Source organism: Pundamilia nyererei, unplaced genomic scaffold, assembly GCF_000239375.1.
Source record: "Pundamilia nyererei isolate P.nyererei 1_Seehausen unplaced genomic scaffold, PunNye1.0 scaffold00152, whole genome shotgun sequence".
In the NCBI taxonomy this organism is placed as follows: domain Eukaryota; kingdom Metazoa; phylum Chordata; class Actinopteri; order Cichliformes; family Cichlidae; genus Pundamilia; species Pundamilia nyererei.
The window spans coordinates 1,433,866-1,454,372 of record NW_005187553.1 but is presented as its reverse complement, the minus strand read 5'-3'; the positions used below and the strand labels follow the sequence as shown (position 1 = coordinate 1,454,372).

Here is a 20,507-nt window from a genome sequence, read left to right as displayed (position 1 = left end):
ACATCAAGTATACAGGCTAATATCCAGTACTAAATGCTCTTTTTTTGGTTTACATTAACAACATCAACAATGTTTACAGAATCTGAAGATAGATGCATTTGTTTCTCTTATATATGGTAAAATGCTCAACTATTTTAATGTATGATTAGTAATTACTGGATGTATCAGAAAACCGGTATAGTCTTGTAGCCAATTTGCAATGGCACAGTGGTGACTACAAGACATTTGTTTCAATCTTGTAGATGTATCTTTAGCTATGATACGAACAGATTGTGCATTCTTTGCCCTAATCTCAGCTCATAATATATAAACTATTGTTTTTTGTATGAAGAATATCGTTTATATCTATAAGTAATCACAGAATTAAAATCGTATTTTACTTACCACAACATTAACGTATGTTCCTTCAAATCAGCTTATTTAAATGACTGCGCAAAGCAGAACTTTACTCCATCGTTTACACATTTCAGCCACTAAACACTAGATGAATTTATTTATTATATGTTGGGCAGGTGATATTTTTGCTTCACTTGTTTCTTGACTTCTGGTGCAGGTGAGATGTTACTGTTTGGTAACTGAGGGAGGTACTGAGCCTAGAGAGTGAAAGAGAGAAGGAAACAATGTATTAGGATAATGTCTTGTCAGCCTGTGTAGAGTTGCATGCACCGGTTTAAGGACATTTGTAGCTGTAGCAGTGTGGACAATCTCTTTGGGCTTTGGATCATTTTCTTGCACGATTAAACCCCTGTGTGTCACACTGACCCCAGCCTGTCTGCGGCGGGAGCCTCTGTCATGTCGTCTTCCTAGGCGCTCCCCCTCACGGCCATAGTTGAGTCCTCCTTCCTCCTGGAAGTAAGGCAGCTCTAGCAGCTCTTCACAGGACAGGCGCAAAGAAGGATCCATCACCAGGGATGACTGTTAACACAGAGACTTAGCATGAAGCAAAGGCTTTTCAAAATATGTGGACAAAAACTGACTCGCTTATACTGGCTGGGCCTGAAGGACTGATTTGGTTAAAAATTGTCTTTGACAAATTGTCCAGTAGCATTAATCATGATGCTGTATCAGCCAGTCTGTATTACACTAAATATACCTTCATAACCTGAAGGGCATGGGGAGACACTCCATGGAAGCGCTTTTCCAAAGGTTCCTATAGCAAAAAAAAAAGTATATAACCCCATTCATTATGACTTCATTATGAACACAGATTTGGTTTTAATAGTTTTCATACCATTGTATCAGGCTCAGGGATGCTAACTCCACTGAAGAAAACATTGGAGCGGAAGACCTGCTGGTGATGGGGGATCAGGTCACCTACGGTCAGAAATTTGATTATTAACCCAGCCTGTCTGTGAAAAGTTTCTTGTTGTCTGAGGGTGTGTTTGGACCTAAACCAGTTTGGCTCAGTTCACACAAAATAGCAATTTGCATGCAATGGGTGCAATGAGCTAACAATACTGTGAAAAAATTTCAAGCAACTAAATAAGAGGAAACAGCTCCTATTTTGAGCAACTAGTTCAGTTTCTCTAGTTAAAAAAAAAAAGCTACCAGACTGTCTGACAGAAGACAGTTCTCCTGATTGTAGATGTAAATTTATGCTGATGTTACTGATGTCATTAGTGTTTTAAACAGCTCTTCAGTCTACCCAGAGTTTTCCTGATGAGGTAGAGCTGGTCAACGTCAGACTTCCCGGGCCAAAGTGGGTTCCCATTGAGGAGCTCGGCAAAGACACAGCCCAAAGCCCACACGTCAACAGGAGGCCCGTACTGAGTATCCCCGACCAGCAGCTCAGGAGCCCGGTACCAGCGGGTTGCTACATAGTCTGTATAGTCATCCTCTGGTCCCGCTAGTATACCAACACAAATACACATGGTGACAACTTATACACATAAACATTAATATACTGAATAATGCACACTAAATAACACATACATAATTGAGGGAGGGATTACAAGACATGGTGAAAGATTACATGTTAATGTATGGTAACATGACACTGAAACGTTACGCAGCAGGGGTAAAGAGAGACTGTACAGTGTCATTTCACTGTACAATGCATTCACTGGAACTCTAAAAGTGAGGTGGCCATGAGCAGGGCTGACATATAGGATCTGTGTTGAATAAGTCATTACAGACAAATTAACACTCTTCCTTGAATGACCTACTCAGAATACGGGCGAAGCCAAAGTCACAAAGCTTGATGACTCCGGTTTTAGTGAGGAGGATGTTCTCTGGCTTTACATCACGGTGAATGCACTGTGAGACAAACAGTCATTATCAGGGATTTAGGCAACATGATATACAGTCTCTTTGTGTCAGAGCCACAAGCTTATGTTAAGGCTGGCAAATTAAAAATGAATGGGGAAGAACAAGAGCAAGAGATTAGAAACCGTCACACTTTTAACTTAATACTGTATGGCTAAGAGTTTATTTTATTTTTTATTTACCAGATAGCCTGCCTATGCTTGTCTATCTCTCTCTCTCTCTATATATATATATATATGTTTGCTTATGTGTGCGTGTATAGGAGGGAGCAATAAGGCGAACTGCTCCCCCTACAGGCACCAACTAGTTTTACAGACTGACATTTCAGAAGGGAACCTATTATGACGTGTAACAAACATTGCAATAAAAGCTTTGAGAACATTAAAAATGACTATGAAATAGTATATTTGCTACAATGATGCACAAAAAGGTGCTTATATAGTCGGTAGTTAGATTTAGCTACAGAATTAAGCAGAACTGTGTATCATAAAGAGCAATATATAACATTTAAAAACAGATAAATGTTTGGGAAATAACAATCACTGAAAAAATATATTTAAAAAATGAATATGTTACGGATATCAGATAATTTAACTTATAAAATAACTATATACGTGAGATTTTGCTGAGTAAAAAACAAAAAACACAAAAAAACCCCCCAAAAACAACAAAACAGCATTTCTATATTAATCAAATCAATAAAGACTTGGTTTGATTAATATAAAAAGGAATGCGTCAACCATCCTCCACAGTAAGTCATTTGCCACTAAGTCAAATACCAGTACAGAGGAAAGGAAGTATTACAGCAATGAGTAATTTAACAAAAATAAGGCATGTGCTCACCTGCATCAGATAAATATATGCAAATCATTTAGATGAAGTGCAACATATAATAAAATATACTGACATTGTGTTTGTGGCAGAAGCTGACAGCCTGCAGAGTCTGCCATACTATACTTTTCAGCTGAGCCTCAGGTACCCTAGAGACCACAAGAGACAAAGGAAGGAAAAACAGACAAACTATTTACAAATTACAATGTCCTCATCTGTCATTCCAGTCATTTCAATAAAAGAAGTGGTGTTTTACTCGGCCCTGCGGTCACCCGGGTAATCCTAGGCCTGTCTTTAAAAGCAGCAGCGCCTTTGTTTTCAAGACCAGCTAGAGTTTCTGCTGCACAGTCTCGTGGGAAAAAGAAAAATGGTAAGACAACAGATAGCCATTGTGGTTTACGTGAGTTCACGTGACAAAAGCTAAACTGAAATCTTGGCTTGTGACCATACATTGCTCAAAGTGCAGAGAAAAGACAAGAGCTATTTTTTCCTACTTTTTGATCCTTCATGTTAAGACTGCCTATTACGCCCTCATTCTACTGCCAGCATTTTCTGTCACCAGAATTTCTTAGCTACAGTCTTGCTCCCTCTTTCTAATTCACCCTGTTCCTTTCTTCTGTCATTCTCCTGTTAGAAATACCAAATTCTTCTTTGGCAAACTATTTGCCAAATAGATGACTCCTTAAACCTAAATTCCTTAGTTATAATGTTACTTTATCAACACATCTGGAGGTTGAATGGAATGATTATTTGAATTTCCAAGTATGTTACCCTTCAGCAGCTCTACCACAACAAACATAACCACTAATCCCAAACTGGCAAAGAGTGAACAGATATTTTAAAAAGTTAATTTGTCACATGCTGTTCCTGTGCTGCTTTGACTTACCCTCGGGGATGTTTGTCAAGCTCATTTAGGACTGTCTGTTCACAGAACTCAAACACCAAGTGGAGCCGCCTTTTCCTCCTGAACACCTCAAGCAGGTTGACCAAATTCACGTGTTTGAGTTGCTAAAAGATGAGCACACATCACAGACACTTCAGTGTCAGTGCTTCACAGCCTGACAAGTTTGAAAAAGGGATTTTTTTTTTGTTAAACTCTTTCATCAATTCATGTAGCATGCACATGTGTGTGTGTGCAAGTGTACACGTGTGGTGTGACATGTGGAAAACTTGATACCAGAACTAATGTCTTCTCACCTTCAGCATACGTATTTCTCGCAATGCAATCTTCTTAATAACTGGATCATCTTCAGACTCCACAAACTTCTTGATGGCGACTATTTGGCCAGTATCTCTGTGCCTGCATTTGAACACCACACCGTAGGAACCCTCACCAATTTTGGACAGCTTTTCGTATTTCTCCATTATGGCAGCTGAAAACTGTCACCTGTCAAAAAATAAATGTTCCCCATTTTATTTAAAATCGCTATCGGTGCCATACTTCATCAGTTTTCACTGCAATCTTTCATTACTGGGGATATTTTTTTAAAGGTGGGCCCAAATAAAAGTCACAGGGCAAGATATGTGTGTTTGAGGACAAAATTAACTCACGGAGACGTAACCGTTTTCAACGTCTGAGAGGCACACAGGTCCAGAATCTGTCTTTATGTCAGTAGTGAGTCCATCAAACGTCCGCAAAGCTACAAAGAATAGCCATCTCTGGTATTACCTGTCAGGCTCCTTGGTCTTGAATTTACTAATGTCACACTAAAGAGGACTCTCACCTTCTCGCTTTCATTGCTATTTGCTGTTTCCTCTCCCGATGCGTCGTCACCACCTTGGTAACCCAACAGGTATTATTTCGAATCGGCACAGTCCACTAACTCAGTGCGAGTCATTTTTAACGCAGTGTCCCTTTAAAACGACGCCTCGGAAACGTGTCGACACAGAAATAATACTTCTATAAACTCACCTTTTACCTTACTTGTGGCAAAATGCACAAAAAGGGCAGAAATGCGTCCCAAACACAGAACATCAATTCACAAAGCCGCCTGCGTAAGACACGCACGTATACACTTTCGTTGTAACTATGGAGACAGGTGACACTAGCCTGAGAAGAAGCAAGTAGCAGCAAAAAGTTAATGAGTAGTTTAAATATGTATTATATGGCACATTTTTGATGCATATTGAAGATACAAAAAGGAACTTAACACCCCCCCCCCCCCCCCAAAAAAAAAAAAAACCCAACCCTCGGCCACTTTATTAGGCACACTTGTTCAGGTGCTTGCTCAAGTTTTAATGTGATTAGTAGCAATCCATTGCATTTAGGCATGGAGACATAAGTAAAATCTGATATGTTGAAGTTCAAATTGAGGATCAGAATGGAGAAGAAACGTTATTTAAGTGCCTTTGAACATAGCATGGTTGCTGGTGGCAGATGGCCTGATTTCAAAAAGTATTTCAAAAAGTGATAATTTGCTGGGATATTCCTACAAAACCATCCCCTGAGTTTACAAAGACTGGTCCAAAAAAAAAAAGAAGGTATCCAACATACTACAGTTCTCTGGGAAAGGCAACAGTAACTCAAATAACCACTTGTCACAACCAAGGTATGCATAAGAGCAAATCTGAATGCACAATGTCTTGAACCTTGAATCAGATGGGCTGCAGAAGACTACACTTAGAGCTAGTCCTGTAGGCTAAGAGCAGGAAAATGAGGGTACAATTTTCTGCAATTGGAAAGTTATAAAAACATTGCCTGTTCTCACCAGTCTTGATTTCTGCTGGAACATGCAGGTGGAAGGGTCAGAATTCTGCATATATAACATGAAAGCATGGTTCCATCCTGCCTTGTATCAGTGGGTCAGGCTGCTGATGTAAAAGTGCGTGGGGATTATTTCTTGTGACATGTTATGCCCCTTAGAAGAACTGAGCATAATTTAAACACCACATCCTACTTGACAATTGTTGCTTCAAGTAAGAACCTTCACCATGTCCATCCATCTATACCAGGGGTGGGCAACTTCAGGCCTTGAGGGCTGGTGTTCTGCAGGTTTTAGATCTCACCATGGGTCAACACACCTAAATCAAGTGATTAGTTCATTACCAGGCCTCTGGAGAACTTCTAGACATGTTTAAATCAGCTGTGTTGAATCAAGGACACATCTAAAACCTGCAGGACATCGGCCCTCGGGGCCTGGAGTTGCCCACCCCTGATCTATACCCACGTCCCAATCCAACAGTGCAGGTTTGGGATGTGATGGAACAGGAGATTTGCATCATGGATGTGCAGCCAACAAAGCTGCAGCAACTGTGTGATGTTATCATGTAAATATGGGCCAAAACCCTCTAAGGAATGCTTCCAGTACCTCGTTGAATCTGCGCAATAAAGAATTAAGGCAATTCAGAAAGCAAATGAGGTCCAACCCAGTGCTAGAAAAGTGTACAAAAATAACCCCAAGACTTGTGACAGCTAAAATTAATTTCCTCTAATTAAGTTTTAGATCACACAATCAACAACACCCAGTCAGCATCAATGATTTATTATAAAACATTTAGCATAAAAACGAATGACCTCAGCTTTGAGAGTAAAAGCTGTTATCCAAACCAAATCCCAGAGCAAACTTCATGCCAGTTCTCAATATTGTCATCAGTTGGAAAGACCTTTGTAAGACCTTACAACATCTGATGTGGTGATATGATTCATATACTATCTGTTCTCTCTGTTGACTGTGAATCTTTTACCTCACTTCTTTCAGAGACTTCAGTGTTTACCACAGCTGTGTGGGATCTTTAGCAGAATAACACAGAGAATCATTTAGCTCTTCAATGTGAATGATGGGAAAGCAGTCCAAGTTGCACTCTTGTGCTCAGAGACACACAGACACCTTGAGCTACTGCCATGCGGGCTATGTGGTGACAGGTATGAAATGCCCCATGGCAGACTGGTCAGACAGGATGGCTGTGCAGTGTCAGTAAGAGATGGATGCCATCTTCTTAAGCACTTATGTAACTGAGATTTCTTGCTACAGCAAACTTTCACACAACTTCTGTTCAGAGGTTTCCCAAAATACTCTATCCACTGTGACACTCTTAATTGTATTACAGAATACACATCCAGTTAAAAGCATGACGACATAAAAGGTCTTTTTTAGCCATTATAAAACAGTCTGTCTCGTTTGTCTTCAATCGCACTTCTTCTGGATTTGCGTGTTTATTAGGTCTGCTTCTTAAGGCTGTGTGTAAGATTTTTTCCTCTTGTAATTTTCAATCGTTACTCTTGCCTATCTTGTTTTCCTGTTGTTAAAACGGCAGTATACATTTGTAATGGATATTTTTGTAGGGGAAATAATTTGAAATATCCACACCAAATATCCATACCACCAAACTTACTATCGATAAGAAAGTCACTTCTATAACCGTTATACCATATTTGCCCACCAGATGGCAGTGTATGCCAATCAAAGTTTAGGTGTCGCAACACAAACGACATAGATCAGCAACAACATTAAAAACAGACACACAGGTAACAGTAAAAGCATAATCTGTTTACAGTGCTGGGAAACCTTGGGACCTAGGATTCATATGACTTTTACTTTGACATATACCACCTAACTAAATTCCAATGTAGATCCCCCAATGTCATAGGGACTCCATGATGGCAGGGGTCTCCCCCAGCAGGAGAACACACTGCCACACTGCAAAAACCTGCTCAGAAATGGATCAACAACACAGCCAAGATCCACAGGCTTTGGCTTTGTTTTCCATACTCCCAGTCAGACTGCGCAACCGCAGGATTCCATAGAACAAGCCCAGTCCGTGAAGGCCCAATGGACCCAAAGACCCTACTTGTGCCAGGCATCGGCGGACAGCCCCAGAGTTCCTGTCTCCATGCCCAGACAGTGTATGGAGGATTTAACAACACTAAATAAGATGCTGTTGATGTTGTGACTGACTGGTTTACAGTAATGACTGCTGACATTTGATCACCCTTTTTTGTTTTTTTCTCACTGTCTTATCATTAAGGGTAATCAGAGCCGTGGAAAAGCTGACACTTAAACAGCCTTTAGGTTCCTTGTTTAACTGACAACTGTTGTTATAGTACTGCTGAAATACAAGGGGATTTTGCCCTGACTTTCCCCAATGCTGAATGTCACTATTTATTCTCAGTTTGTAATGAACAGCTTATTCATGAGCACATTTGGCTAAACCTTAAAAATTTCCAAGAGTCTCCACTGTGCAACGATAGTTTGCTATCTTTACTTCTCTGTTGAATCATCCATCAGAATGAGACAAAAAGATTGAAATAATCTAAGTTTGTTTTAGTCTAGCCCTTCTTTTGAAAATATACAATCTAACCTCTAAAAAGCACCCAGACGCAGAACAGTGCACCACACAGCCCTGCCCTGTTGGCTCCCAATGCTTTGAAATTCACTTTTCTATTTTTAAACCAGCTTGTCTCAAGTGGCTCAGTTCTTTGACATGGTTTGGCTTACACCTTTTTATCCACCAGGTAAATGTGGTGGGCATTCGGTGAAAAATTTGTATAAGACTTTATTGACATATCATCACTGCCTCGGTTGCAGACATCGCAGTGTGACAGAGGTAATGCTTCTAAAGTCAGTTATTAAGCATGTTCAGTTCCTGGCTTCCTGATGTGGACAGAAGTCAGCTCTGTTAAACAGCAGATGTTTTACACTGCGGCCGTTACCCTCATTTCCTGGGCGGAGAGCTGCTCGCTCTAATAGAGTAACAGGAACAAGAGAAAGAGAAGAGCTAGAGGGGGGGGAGAGAAAGAGGCAGAGCAAGGCAAAAGAAGTTATCTAAGCGCAGAGCTCCCACAAATCACTTTGTCACCAGCAAGCTCTGACAAGCAGGAGGAGAGAGAAAGAGTACGAGCAGAGACTCCGAGTTAAACAGAGGTGCGAATAGGGAGTCTTGTCGCTGGAGCCTCGAAGGAAGAAGGTGTGAAGAAACTGTGGAGGAAAATAACGAGGCGATACTGCTGGATGGACAGAGGGAAGATAGAAGAGAGACGAGACTAAAATCCAGTTCCCAAAACAGCATAAGTTAAGAGGGACGGCTACTGCTGTTGTTACTGCCGCTGTGTCTGGATGGTACATCACCATTTAAAGAAGGTGTGTCAAACTTAAAATCTGTTACCGGAGGACACTGTTTCATTGAGACTGACATTTTAATCTTCTGATAGCAAACGCGCTTGAGACATTTAATCTCACAAGTGGAACCCAGAGAGCATACACTATCGTATTATCATGTTTGAGAGAGAGGAGAGGGATAGAGAGACAGCTGCTCTGTCTGTGAAGTAGGCATGAGACAGAGGCGTTGAAAGCAATTTCTGGTGTAGTGCAGCTGTACACAGATCACATGTTGTTACTAGTAAAAAGAGGTAGTTAGAGCCAAGAGCAGTACATGTTTGTGAAATGTTTTTCTATAGGGGCATGTGCAGGTTTGTGACTGGTATTGAATAAGTTGATGAAAGTAACTTCTTTGAGAACAATTTCTTTCTTTTAACCATTGATATTTGATTAGCTCCGGACTGACTAAAAGCGCCTGAGAGTTTTATCTGGACTGTAAAGGCTGAGGTCATCTCACCAAACCTAAAAAAAAATAGGAAGATCATTTTCAAACTTTTTAAGCAGAGACTATTATTAATATTTTCTCTTTATTACAGAACATTACTGGGGAAATATTTGTCATTAGCACTAATAAGAAATTGTGCCAATTTAAATGTCTTAGTCTTAGATAACAAGTAACTTGGGCTCTGTAAACACCTGTCTTCATTTTGCTGAGTGCCATACTACTCTTTTCACATTCACTTAGGTTGCCTCTGTAAGAAAGACTGTGGTGACATGTGGAGGATGATATGCTAGCTCTAAAATAGACAGGATTCAGTTTATATAATAACATAATATAATCTTGGATTTGGAGGTTTGAAAACATATGAGTCAAACATTGGTCTGTGAGCACAGAAACAAATCTGCTGAATCCTTGATGGGTAGTAGTTTGTTTTGGACCTAGAGGTGTTGTAGAAACTTACAAAAGGGCACTGACTGTGTGCATGGGCTCTTTTAGCATTTGACAGCTCTGTTCTGGACTTGCTTCATCCTGTGGGACGTAACTGGGTTACCTGTTTGGCTGAGTCAGAGGCTGGGTCATCACTGGATGTCTGTCTGCTCACTGGGATTCTTTCCACCTGTTTCTATGCAAATAAGACAGATGTGTTAGGTACTTTTTACAGCAGCAGTGACAGCCGTGGTGGTGAATTTTCAGGACTCTCCACACTGCTGTAATTGTTTTGTCGTGTGTAAACACTTTGCGTCAGTGACACCTCTCCACTGAGTGATTCACTGTTCCCAAAGGATCCCCGGTTGGACGAAGGCATTGAAAGGGAAGTCGGAGGAGCTTTTACTAAGAACCAAAGAACACAAGTGACTGCACAGACAGGCTGTCAACATGAAATTGTGGTTCTTGATATTGCTGGTCGTGTACATGGTGGGCAGTGTACACAATCTGTCTACATGTAACACTGTGGACTTGGAGATGGTGAAGAAAAAACGCATCGAGGCCATTAGGAGCCAGATCCTCACCAAACTGCGTTTGCAAAAGGCGCCAGAAGAGGCTGGGGAGAAGGAAGAGATCCCTGCCAACTTGCTATCACTCTACAACAGCACCAGTGAGATTCTGAAGGAGCAGCAGGTTCTGGAAGAGGAAAACATCCCCACAGAACAAAAGGAGGAGGAATACTTTGCCAAGGTGGTTAACAGGTTCATCATGAAAGGTGAGTATAAAATTACCCTTAGCAGCAATATATAAATCTTGAATCTGTGAATCCTGATTGAATATTAAGAAAGGGGGCAATTCCTGATGGCTTAACTATAGTTGAATGTCAAGTAATGACTGTTATTTATGCTACTACATTTACAAGCTGAGACATAATTCAAGGTGAACACTAGCATTGCACTGACACTTTCCACTCTGAAAAAATAGTTATTGTCCAGATGTCACTGGAAGTGCTGCTGTTAATCCCTCCACTACAGCAATACTGCGGTAATAATGTTGTTATTACTAGCAGAAACACAACAATAGCATTGTTTACAGTCCCCCTGTACAGTCCTTACTGCTCTTTGTCTGGTTGATCAACACTAATATTAAATATAGTGCACACAGTGCTGTCCAGAAGTTTCAAGCTGCACTCCCAAGCATTCACTGTATGCCTTATGGCTGGTGTCAGTTCCAATCTTGACCATAAATTCCCTCAACACGTGTAACCCTTATGATCTCCACCAAAGATCCTGAGGCAGTTTCAGGGGTTCAGAGATCACAGGCATTACAAGTTAGCAGAACTCTGTGCAGCATCTGGTCTGATGCTGTGTTGCTTACATGATATCTATGGCATTTTTACTGCTTTATTACTGCTCTTTGTCTGGCAAGGCTGCATATGATGTTTGTTCAGCCAAATGGTTTCTGGCTGTAATTGCCTAATGATTCCCAAACTATTACGATAAACATATTTTCTAGTTTTGCTTCTATGCTCCATTGTTCTCTGCATGTCTATACTCATCACCCTATCAGGCAGCCATCCACACTATCCCCCTTTTATCCACCACTTCAAACAGCACACTTTAGTGGATGGACCATGCTCAGGAGTGTGTAGACCAAAGAGAGAACAAAGCAACCTTCAAAATGAAGAGCACAATTTTGTTCTGCTTAGGTAACAACCAAAGAACAGGATGAAAAGTAGAAAAGCAATAGGAAGAGACATGAAATGAACTCCTTCACTCATGCTTGCTCTTTTTCTCTTTCATTTTCTCTTTTTTCTTTCTCTCTGACTTTGACCCTCAGGGATTGGGGTTTTCCTGTAACTTGAGCATTGAGTTCTCCCTTGCTTAACCTGTCACTTGTTCTCCATCACTTTTGCTTCTCTTTGTCACTGACTAGTTTCAGTGTGTCCCTTGAACCATGATTATCCATATTGCGCGCTCTCTCTCTCTCTCACTTCTTTCCTTTGCACTCCTCTATCTGCGGGTTTCCTGAGCTTATTATATCAATGTGTTTGCAGTGTGTTTGTGACAGGGCAGCTTGACAGGAAGGAAGACAGGCTGATGGCCACTGAGATCTTGAATGACTCAGGTCCGGTACAAGCGGTGCCCATGGGGAGCATGTGTTTTCTATAGCTCTGGAATGCCACAGAACACCCATCCACTGCCTTATCTATCCGCTGCCTTGTTTTGAATCAGCTAATAAGGGAACAGCTGAAAGTAGCTGCCCCCTTACTCACGAGGGGTCACAACAGCATGTAGCACCACGTATTTGATTTGGCAGGTTTTTATGTCGGATGACTTTCTGGGAGGAGACACAAGGGATTTGTCTCCTCCTGGGATCAAGCTAGGGATTTTGCTGTTTCAATCCTGGGAGGTTCGCTTGCTAGGGGAATGTGTAAACCATTACACTATGGAGCCACTGTTGAGTCAACCTCTGCACACTGAAAAAGGAGAATGACAAATGTATGAGGATAAATGTTAAGGCCATCAAGTACTGCTTTGCAATTGTGAATTTAAAAAAAGCCACACATACACACACGCAAGGATTTTATCCAGCTTTTCTGTAATAAGTGGTTTGAACGAAACAACAGAAATAGAATACAGGGGGAAAAATATTTTTATTTCCATTAACAATTCTTTTCTACATTTAAATTTTATTGGGCAGCAGACACTTTCCTGACTCTCAAAATCATTCTACGGGGGAAACATATTTGTGTGCAGAGCATTTAGAACATAATAGGTTTAGTCTTCATTGTGGTAATTGTGTGGTAGATTAAGCTAAATTCCTTTTGCTGTTTAGCACTCATATATCTCCCTTGAAGCCCACACAAGTTATCCTCCTATTAAAAGGAGTTTTGGTCCAATTTACACGAGGGAACGCTTTTCTCATTTGGAAGCTAGCCACTTTGTGCTATTCTGGGATGAAATTAGTTCACTTCTGTGAAGTAATTATTGTAGTTACAAGTAAATGAACTTAAAGCTGTATTGTAGAAAGGAGTAGCAACAAGGGACCAAAGTCAAGTGTGAAATAGGGTGAAGTGGGGAAACAAGACATTGATGAGGAGGCTGTGAGAAGGTGGAGCTGAGAGGGAAGAAGGCCAATATTTAGTCAGTTGCTGGAATCTGGTTCCTCCTACTGGTAATTATAGAGCTGTTACTCAACCTGTCACAACAGCTGTCCCTGGCTTACCTGTGGATAGGCCTTGATTCAACACACAAATCCCCCCACACCCACATTTATATGCAGGCTAGGATGCTATCTCTACCCCGTCTAGCAGAGAGAGAGATTTTTTTTAGCTGAACATGGAGCTCATTTCTTACACTTTCTACTCTAAATGATTAATTTTGATCACAGAGCCATTTCAGCGAAAGGACCCTAGAGACAATGCAAACTCTGTTAATTGGAAAGTAGAAGTGAAGATAAAGCGTCAACGTAATTATGGTGCAGCAGCCAATATGCTTCTTAGGGGAAGTGACTTAATTTCCTGTTTTGCAAACACTTCTCTAACCCTTAACACATTTATCTCACTTTTCTCAAACTAAATGGAGACTCTGACTTTCCGTGCATGCGTTTGCCTGGCACACCAATTCCACTTGACATACTGTACGTTGTTGTGACCGTCTGTGTTTCCATTCATATGCTTCAAACCAAATATTTGACTGCTCTGGGTGGTACCAGTAAACTGTCATCTCATTTCCCGTTACACTCCACATCAGTTCTTTTTGGTTTCAGTTCGGCCTCACTGCAAGGGGTGAAACACTACCTCAGCCACAATGCAGATGGTAGATGATATACAAGCAGCCGTGACATGGAGTATCCTGGTACAGCCTGGGCTGAATATGTAGCACAAGTATGCAAGGCTGGGTTGCAATTCCTATCAGAGAGTAATTCCCGGACTTGAGAGCAGAGAACCCTTGCTTTGGCAGGCTGAGACATAGTAGAGGGTTTGGGTCCCGGCCAGTACTTGCGCTCCATTGATACACATCTCCAATTTCTCCACACCCCCACTCACACCCTCTCACCCCTCACAACTGTGAGTTATATTCAAGAGTGCATTCTTCCCTGTGCTGTTTCCTTACCATTGTGTTTAACAGTTACATTGCCCCTCTCTGAGCCTCTCACTCGCTTTCTATAGTGTTTCACTCTTGATCTTCTGCCTTCCTGTGCTTATCTTTGCATGTCACTGTTCGACGTAATCTTTTCGATCGTAACACTCATACATTTATGGTGTTAAAGCCTCTAGTAGCTTGTCTCTGTTTTTTATCAAGCCCTCTAGGCATCTTCATGCTATGATTAAAGTTGCGCATATGGGCAGCAAAACTGTAAAAGAACTAAATATTCATGTTGGTCAACTTTAGCAACAGCTGGAAGAGATGAACACTTGGCTGCAGTTATGATTATTGAGTAACACTGAGCTCAGCCATTTTATCTGATTAATGTGTAATCCTGACAAGCACTTATGAAAGAAGCCTTTCATTTACTTTATTCATAAAAAACATTGATATACATCTAAGTGTTGTAATGTTTACTAAATATCAGTGTTGTTAACAGTTTAGAAGTTAAAAGTTGTAATTAACTTGGCTTGATTTGAAAAATCTGAACCCGCTAATTCGAGAGTCCTGTTTTTGAGCCATATGTCCATTAATTCTAACCTTACAATGCCCAGTCATCCCTTTAAAAATCATAGTTCTTTTCTTTGTGTTTACAGATATTACACTAAAGACCATTTACATTAAATACCATTTACCAAATACAGTAACGATAGGATGACTTACCAAATAAGCTCTAGGAGTGGTCTCACAAAAAAAAACAAGTAAAGATTCATGATTAAAAATAACCAAAACGTGTAATGAAAAATGAGTAAATTCTAAACACGAATAGAATGTTTTAATGCCAAAACTTGTTGCCTTTGCCTAATGTTAATGAATTCAGAGGAAAATGGCAAAATGAGGGAGAGCAGAGAAACAGCAGAGGTGTAGAGTGAAGGTTTTTTGGGACTAGCTCACATCTAAGCATTTAAATATACTAGTGCAGTGCCTTTTAAAGTAGGTCATAAACCATCATAACATTACTGTATTAAAAAGAGATCAGCTATAAGGTTCGAACGTGTTTGAATGATTGCATACGTTTAAATGTGGTAGACAGGCAGATTGTGGGTTGCAGCTTTCTTGAGAACTGCACATTTAAGTACCAAGAAGTTGTCTGTCACAGGAAACCACAGACAATACTCATCATATAAAGTTAAATTGAAAATTGAAAAAAGGTATTTTGTGAGAGCCTTTTTAGTTTTAAACTAGGCGTGATGACATTTAGTAACATTGTGGCTTATTCTTATTTTATCACATCCTACAAAAAGGCACTTTGAGGGTTCATTCCTGGCTTTATGCTTAAAGTTATAATTAAATTCATGTTAGGGTAAACTTGGCCTAGTTGGAATGGTTCAACGGAGAGGTCAAAGGGTTGGCAAAGTTAGCCAAAGAAACATGCCTCTTTTGTACATATGTGCCCCTCCCCCTAAATACAGAGTGGAGCAGCAGTAACTGTAGGAGAAAGACTGTTAGCAGAGAACAAAGCACAGAGAACCCCTCATCTGAACAACATCAAGTTTAACACTGCACCCACTTGGGTCTGCAGCAATACAAATGCCATGTTTAAAGCAAGTTTGATACGGAGTTATTGAGACAGTCAAAGAAAAGATTTCTTGGAAGTTCTATGTTGTGCTGACTGACATTTGGTCCTGGTCCAACATTTAAACTGTTCCACATTAGCTTTCTTTACATTTTTCAATATAATAATAACTCCTAAAAGACTAAAAACACATTACAACTAGCTTTTAATAAAAGACAGTTTAAAGTACATCTACCATGAAAGTTGGTTCCCTTCGTGATGGATGAAGTTCTTTTGAAATATTGTACCACAAGATATACATGAGATGTACATCTGCCCATTAAATGCACTTAGATGGGTTGTTTGTCAAAATATCAAAACATAATTTCCTCTTCTTACATCATACAGTAAAAAACAACTCAAACACCAACTACAAGCCCACGGTCATCTCAATGAGCTTCAACATCGCTCAGATACGGAGTAACGTCGGGGGCAATCTGCTACTCACCAGAGCAGAGCTACGGATGCTCATTAAGGAGCCCATGATTTTGTCTGAGGAGAGAGTGGAGCTATACTATAGCCAGGGGACCTCGACTCGTTACCATGCGTCTCGCTTTGTCACAAACATGCTGAAGGACAAATGGCTGTCCTTTGATGTCACTGAACCTCTGCGGACCTGGCTCCAAGGGAATGGTGAGATAAGCATTTATTTTTATTTCATCATCATGTATTTGTCAATCTTTCCATTTATTTAGTTCAGCCCATGTGTGATATCATATAATTTCTAGGTAATATTTCCCTCCTCCATGATTTTTTTCTGTTACTAGAGAATGAACAGAAGTTTGAACTTCGGCGGTACTGTGAATGCGGCATGCCGCATGACGATGGTACTTTAAATTTTATCATCTCTGGGACTACGAGCAAGAGGGGAGACACTAAAGAATTAGAGAAGCTGAACCAGCAGCTACCCTACATCTTTACCATGTCCATCCCTAAAACCAACCACTCTAAGAGTTTACGCACAAAACGTTCCACTGACACGGCGGACAGCTGCAACACGTAAGCAATTCTGACCTTAATGATTTATTCCACTCCATTTCTGCTTTAAAGCTGCAATAGTAACCTACTAAACCACGAGCAGCTTCAAAATACAGACCACTGAAACAACAAACATCAACTATCCCTGTTTATCCATGCTGTAATTCTGTGGTCATTTTAGTGGCTGTATAATAAATGGACTGTAGCTTTAAAATGTTTTATAATCTTAGACAGATTACAGTGTGCCTCTCATTTACCCCCACACATATACACAAGATGGAGTTTACCTCCAAGGCCCAGCCATAGGGTTAAATGGAGTGTAATGTTGTCTCCCAACATAACAGTTATCCTCCTACAGCTTTAAAACTGACTTGATTTCAATACTCTTTGCACCATCTCATCTTCACACTGTTTTCTCTTTTGCAGCCAATCACACAACTGCTGTTTGAAGAAACTGTACATTGACTTCAGGAAAGATCTAGGATGGAAGTGGATCCATAAGCCAACGGGTTACTATGCCAACTACTGCATGGGGTCCTGCACCTATATCTGGGATGCAGAAAACAAATATTCTCAGGTACTGTGTGCATTTTCATGAGTGTTATTTCTCCCGAATCCCAGGAGGCAATTTCTTAAAGTCTGGAAAAAATGTTAATGGAAATGTTGTATTTATATGTTGCCATAATAATTCTTGATGATTTAAATAAACCAAAATGCAAAGACTACTTGCATTATTTTAGCTCTAAGCACTACGGCACTAGGACTATCTGAATTTAACTGGTTATATAAAATTCTGGTAGAGACAAATCCCACTCAGAAGGAAAACCAATGGTTTTATGAGAAAAACAAAAACACAAATCCCTTGCAGGTTGCAGGAAGGGGATGTAGTGTGAAAAATCCGCCAAAAATCAGTATACACAGAGCTACCTCATGCGTTGCCCCCTCGTCAGTAAAGGAGCAGGAGCTTTGTTTGTGCCAAACCTGATTAGGTTAGGGCTGAAATGATGACAAAAACTTTGTCTCTGGTTGTTTTTACTCTTTTAAAAAGCTAAATATCCTTTTTATGGCCCTTAATACTTTTAACACTTTCCACTCATTGAGGAAACTCTGGGACTTTCAAAAATTTGTGCAAAAATGTCTTTAAAAAGTAAAGTATTGTAGTTTGTATTAAGATTTTTCTAAAATCACACTGAAAATTCTTAGAAATGTTGTACTTATGTATTACATTTGCTTCGGACCATGTTGTCTTGGTGAGTAAATTCTCATAAATCTTGCCTACAGATTCTGGCACTGTACAAACATCATAACCCCGGAGCTTCTGCCCAGCCCTGCTGTGCGCCACAGACACTAGAGCCACTGCCAATCATCTACTATGTGGGGAGGCAATACAAGGTATCTATACTGCAGTCACTTTCAGGTCAAATGTTTGCAGAACATTTTATGTGAAAACAATATATAATTGATCACATCACTGTTATTTTCTACTTGCAGGTGGAGCAGCTGTCCAATATGATCGTGAAGTCCTGCAAGTGTAGCTAAAAATATAGTATGGCACACAGCTCTGCCTCCTCCTCTCAAAACACAGAGGGAAAGAAGATGTTGTGTTGGAGACTACAGATAAGAGCAAGTGACAGAGAATTTGAGATAATGTGGACATGGGGAACAAAATATTTTAAAGCTTTTCTCCCACAATCCTTCAGTTGTCACATTTGATGCACATTAAGCCATGGACCTCTTTTTTTTTCTTCTACATATTAACGATTATAGTTTTTATACGTACATTTATAAATTGTCGTAGTAAAATTGTCGGTCTTGAAATGAATTAATTTATTTGTTGCACTGACAGGTGTCTAAAGAATAATAATGTACATAAAAGAAGTGTGTGAGACAATAAAATTTGGACAAAAAAGCACGAGGACAATAATGAACGTTCATGGAAGAATATCCATATTCAGGGATGAAAACGTGGGACATTTCAGATGACCACATCATCGTCCAAAACAGGTCCTGGTGAAAGGTGCTGAATTACAGGTGGAAAACCAGGGATGTTGGGGTTTTCCTCAAAGATAAGGCTGTAGGTGTTTTTGCATGGCTACATCATAAAGGACAGAAAAAGACACAGGGAGAGTCCAACCTGGGGAAAATCCCTTTTGACTGAAAGGCTGGACTTTCATTTTACAAGAACCGTCCATTAGTTTTATTTTCTTTTTTCAACCCACGTGACTTCTAATATGCATTTTATCAGTATGTTTCTGTTCATAATGTTCATAACTGAATGTCAGATTGTCCTTTAACCCCACTGGTTTTTCAAAGCCAGAGGCACTATCAGCTGAGAGTGATGACATCATGTTTTTAATCCCTCTGGGGACTTACCGCCATACATGTTCTCTATTAATGGACACATGGTGGTAGTGCTGATATGAGTAAGGCTATTAATACTTATTGTTTTATTTTATTTTGTTTTAAAATCATGGTAAATTATTTTAATTTCAGGAAGTTTCACAAGGATGTTTTTTCTTTCAAACTCATGAACTGGTCTGGCTTCTATGACTCGCATTAGGAATAAAACCAACACATGATTTCAGCTTTCTATGTTTTTCTGGTGCACCTGCTTTTATAATGTCTATTTGTAAATATTCAAACAAAAAAAAAGAAATAAACATGTTAAATTATGTTGTGATGGTGGAAGATTTTATGAGCAAAATAAACCACAGGAGATGTTTCCACTTGGCGGAGAGTTGCCTTGATTAGGTGTGTGCGTGTGTGGGTTTGCGTTGCACTTGTCAGTGCATGTATGCGTCTGTTTTAACTGTAAGCCGACTTGACGAAAGCATAAACTGAAACACACCTAAAGTGATGTAGACGTGAATTTCATCATCTTGTCTTTGTCATCACAAAAACAGTTCAAAAGAGTCGTGTTGTTAGACGTGGTTTTCCTCAAAAAACTGTAACTAAAACATTTTTAGAGTACAGTCATGTTAGGTAAAAAAAATAAGATGAAAATGTAACGCTAGTTGAGATAAAACTGTGACTTCAATTTGAAACTAAGAGTGATTTGAAGTTCAGGGTCGTTGCCGTACTTGACAGACTGGGACCCCACCCCTTGCACCTCCTTTTCCTTCTACACTTCAGTGTGTGACTACTTCTCTTTCTTGATGTCTTTCACAATCAGTTTTTTTAAAACACTACTTGTACTTGTGTACTTGTACAATGACTTTCCAGTGTCGGGGAACAGATCGGCCGATGGAAAAGCTTGGCTTATGGCACCATGTGGACTATTTCAGGCCAACTGCAGGGCAATTATGGGATGACTGAAGAACAGCAGCAAAAAGTCCTATTTGGCTTCACCAGTGGCAAAGAATGCTCGGATGTACAGGTTCTTTAGTTGCACTGTCTTAACCTGAAGGGATGGATGCCTTTCCAGTTTTTATGCTATCTCTGTACACCACACCCCCACCGTCCCAACCCCACCCCTCTCACTCTGTACTCAAGGGATTATTGTCAGCCCATGAGGCTGAATTGGGAATGAGGAGAGCAGGTCCAGACCCGTTGGTAAGTCCCAGACTTAAGGGCAGTGACTACATGGAAAATTAAACACACATACTGTGCACATGCATATGAAAACACTGAACCCACTGACACACAGACACAGCTCAAGCACACCAACATCAAATGCCTTACATAAGCTTTGTGCTAGTGACTCGTGTGGGGGATGCTTGTGCTGTTAACAAAGTGACAGTGATCAGTGCTATCTTGTTCCAAGG

General features: G+C 40.2%; 2 protein-coding genes across 5 annotated transcripts; one reads left to right on the top strand and one right to left on the bottom strand.

The window, feature by feature from the left end:
• Positions 1-456: 456 nt before the first annotated feature.
• On the bottom strand, positions 457-5,144 carry LOC102214921 (cyclin-dependent kinase-like 1). 4 transcript variants are annotated; one of them, XM_005745040.2, is made up of 12 exons: positions 5,009-5,144; positions 4,821-4,873; positions 4,648-4,736; positions 4,294-4,483; positions 3,983-4,104; positions 3,173-3,245; positions 2,166-2,256; positions 1,646-1,846; positions 1,232-1,314; positions 1,094-1,150; positions 763-915; positions 457-593 (listed from the first exon to the last, which is right to left on the bottom strand). In XM_005745040.2, exons 4-12 carry the CDS (start codon positions 4,459-4,461, stop codon positions 498-500), a joined length of 1,044 nt encoding a protein of 347 aa, XP_005745097.1. In that variant the 5' UTR covers positions 4,462-4,483; positions 4,648-4,736; positions 4,821-4,873; positions 5,009-5,144; the 3' UTR covers positions 457-497. The 4 variants fall into 4 exon arrangements, with proteins under 4 accessions (XP_005745097.1, XP_013769261.1, XP_013769262.1 ...); XM_013913807.1 differs by having other exon boundaries at positions 4,821-5,144; XM_013913808.1 differs by lacking the exon at positions 4,648-4,736 and having other exon boundaries at positions 4,821-5,144.
• Positions 5,145-8,792: 3,648 nt separating this feature from the next.
• tgfb1a (transforming growth factor, beta 1a) lies at positions 8,793-19,473 on the top strand. The gene is made up of 7 exons (XM_005745039.1): positions 8,793-9,173; positions 10,416-10,834; positions 16,114-16,398; positions 16,533-16,764; positions 17,170-17,320; positions 18,025-18,135; positions 18,235-19,473. The coding sequence occupies exons 2-7, from the start codon at positions 10,510-10,512 to the stop codon at positions 18,280-18,282; spliced, it is 1,152 nt and encodes a 383-aa protein (XP_005745096.1). The 5' UTR covers positions 8,793-9,173; positions 10,416-10,509; the 3' UTR covers positions 18,283-19,473.
• The last annotated feature ends 1,034 nt before the right edge of the window (positions 19,474-20,507 follow it).

Bases quoted from the DNA above. Each gene is read 5' to 3' on its own strand.
- tgfb1a (XM_005745039.1), top strand. From the start codon at position 10,510: ATGAAATTGTGGTTCTTGATATTGCTGGTCGTGTACATGGTGGGCAGT. The intron at 10,835-16,113 runs GTGAGTATAAAA...TACATCATACAG, and splicing joins TAACAGGTTCATCATGAAAG to TAAAAAACAACTCAAACACC. The intron at 16,765-17,169 runs GTAAGCAATTCT...TCTCTTTTGCAG, and splicing joins ACGGCGGACAGCTGCAACAC to CCAATCACACAACTGCTGTT.
- LOC102214921 (XM_013913807.1), bottom strand. From the start codon at position 4,461: ATGGAGAAATACGAAAAGCTGTCCAAAATTGGTGAGGGTTCCTACGGT. The intron at 3,246-3,982 runs GTAAGTCAAAGC...TGTGGTCTCTAG, and splicing joins CTTGACAAACATCCCCGAGG to GGTACCTGAGGCTCAGCTGA. The intron at 1,315-1,645 runs GTAGACTGAAGA...TTCTGACCGTAG, and splicing joins CCTCATCAGGAAAACTCTGG to GTGACCTGATCCCCCATCAC.